The 1,140-nt window shown below is 37.5% G+C and overlaps 1 protein-coding gene across 1 annotated transcript; it reads right to left on the reverse strand.

The window, feature by feature from the left end:
* Nucleotides 1-4: 4 nt before the first annotated feature.
* LOC106816094 (FERM domain-containing protein 6-like) lies at nt 5-700 on the reverse strand (the record flags this gene model as incomplete). Its single annotated transcript, XM_014820649.1, has 2 exons — nt 581-700; nt 5-153 (listed from the first exon to the last, which is right to left on the reverse strand). Coding segments are annotated over exons 1-2 (257 nt in total), but the record flags the coding sequence as incomplete, so codon positions are not given.
* Nucleotides 701-1,140: the final 440 nt, after the last annotated feature.

Raw genomic sequence — 1,140 nt, forward strand, 5'->3', positions numbered from 1 at the left:
AAGCAGGAAGCTGCGCTTGTCAAACTGCACCTTAACGACGTCCAACCAGGGGAACGCTTGCATGGGCACGCGATCGTCCCCCAACGCCTCGCAGATCTCGATGCCGCGCGCGTGCACGCCGAGCCACACGTGCTGCCCCCTCGCCTTCTTATCCTGACGACGGACGACGTAACATCAGAACGTATGCGATGTATGATTTTTTTTTAAATATTTTGTTTAGATCGTTTTTTTTAAATACAACGCTTTTTTCATTTTATTGTTTATTTTTTTAATTTACGTGTTTTTAAATTCGTTATTTTTTATTATTATTTACGTTTATTTAACGTTTATTAAATAATATTATTGAAATTTATTACAATTTAATGTAAATAAATTAATTAAAATGTATTTAAATGTAAATTGAATTTTGTATGATTTTGTATATGAATTTTAATTTTAAATGCATGACGAATAATAATAATAATAATAATAATAATAATAGCAATAATCATAATAACAATCATCATACTAATCATAATAGTAATAATAACAATCATCATCATAATAATAATAATAATAATAATAATAATAACAATAATACCGTGTATAGCTTGTAGAAGTGTACGCCATATTCACTGAGCAGTTTTACGTCGTTGAGGAAATTTTCCTCGGCGTGATCCTGGTCCATACCATAGTTGTCACCATGCATCTTGGGCAGGTGATGCCTTCACACAAAACACATAATCAATCAATCAATCAATCAATCAATCAATTAGATAATCCATCATTCAATCAATCAAACAATTAACCAACGAATCTCAATTAATAGATACATCGATCAATCGTTCAATTAATCATCAATTAATCTATCTATCAATCGATTAATCAATCAACAAATCTTAATTAATAGATCCATCCACGCATCCACTAACAAATCAAGAAATTCAACTATGCCTGCCTCTCATCCCTTCCTCCTCCTTCCCCCTCGGTAGCTCTCCCCCTCCCCCTTCCCCTCGATAGCTCTCCCCCTCCCCCTCGCACGCGCGCACGCGGCGTACCACGTCAGCGGGAGGGTTGGATTAGCCCTCCTCAGCTGTCAAATTCCCCGCTGCCTGCGGTGGAAGGCCTGAATTACCCCTCCCCCTCTCCCTCCCCTCTAGC

Source organism: Priapulus caudatus, unplaced genomic scaffold, assembly GCF_000485595.1.
Source record: "Priapulus caudatus unplaced genomic scaffold, Priapulus_caudatus-5.0.1 Scaffold1285, whole genome shotgun sequence".
In the NCBI taxonomy this organism is placed as follows: Eukaryota; Metazoa; Priapulida; class Priapulimorpha; order Priapulimorphida; family Priapulidae; genus Priapulus; species Priapulus caudatus.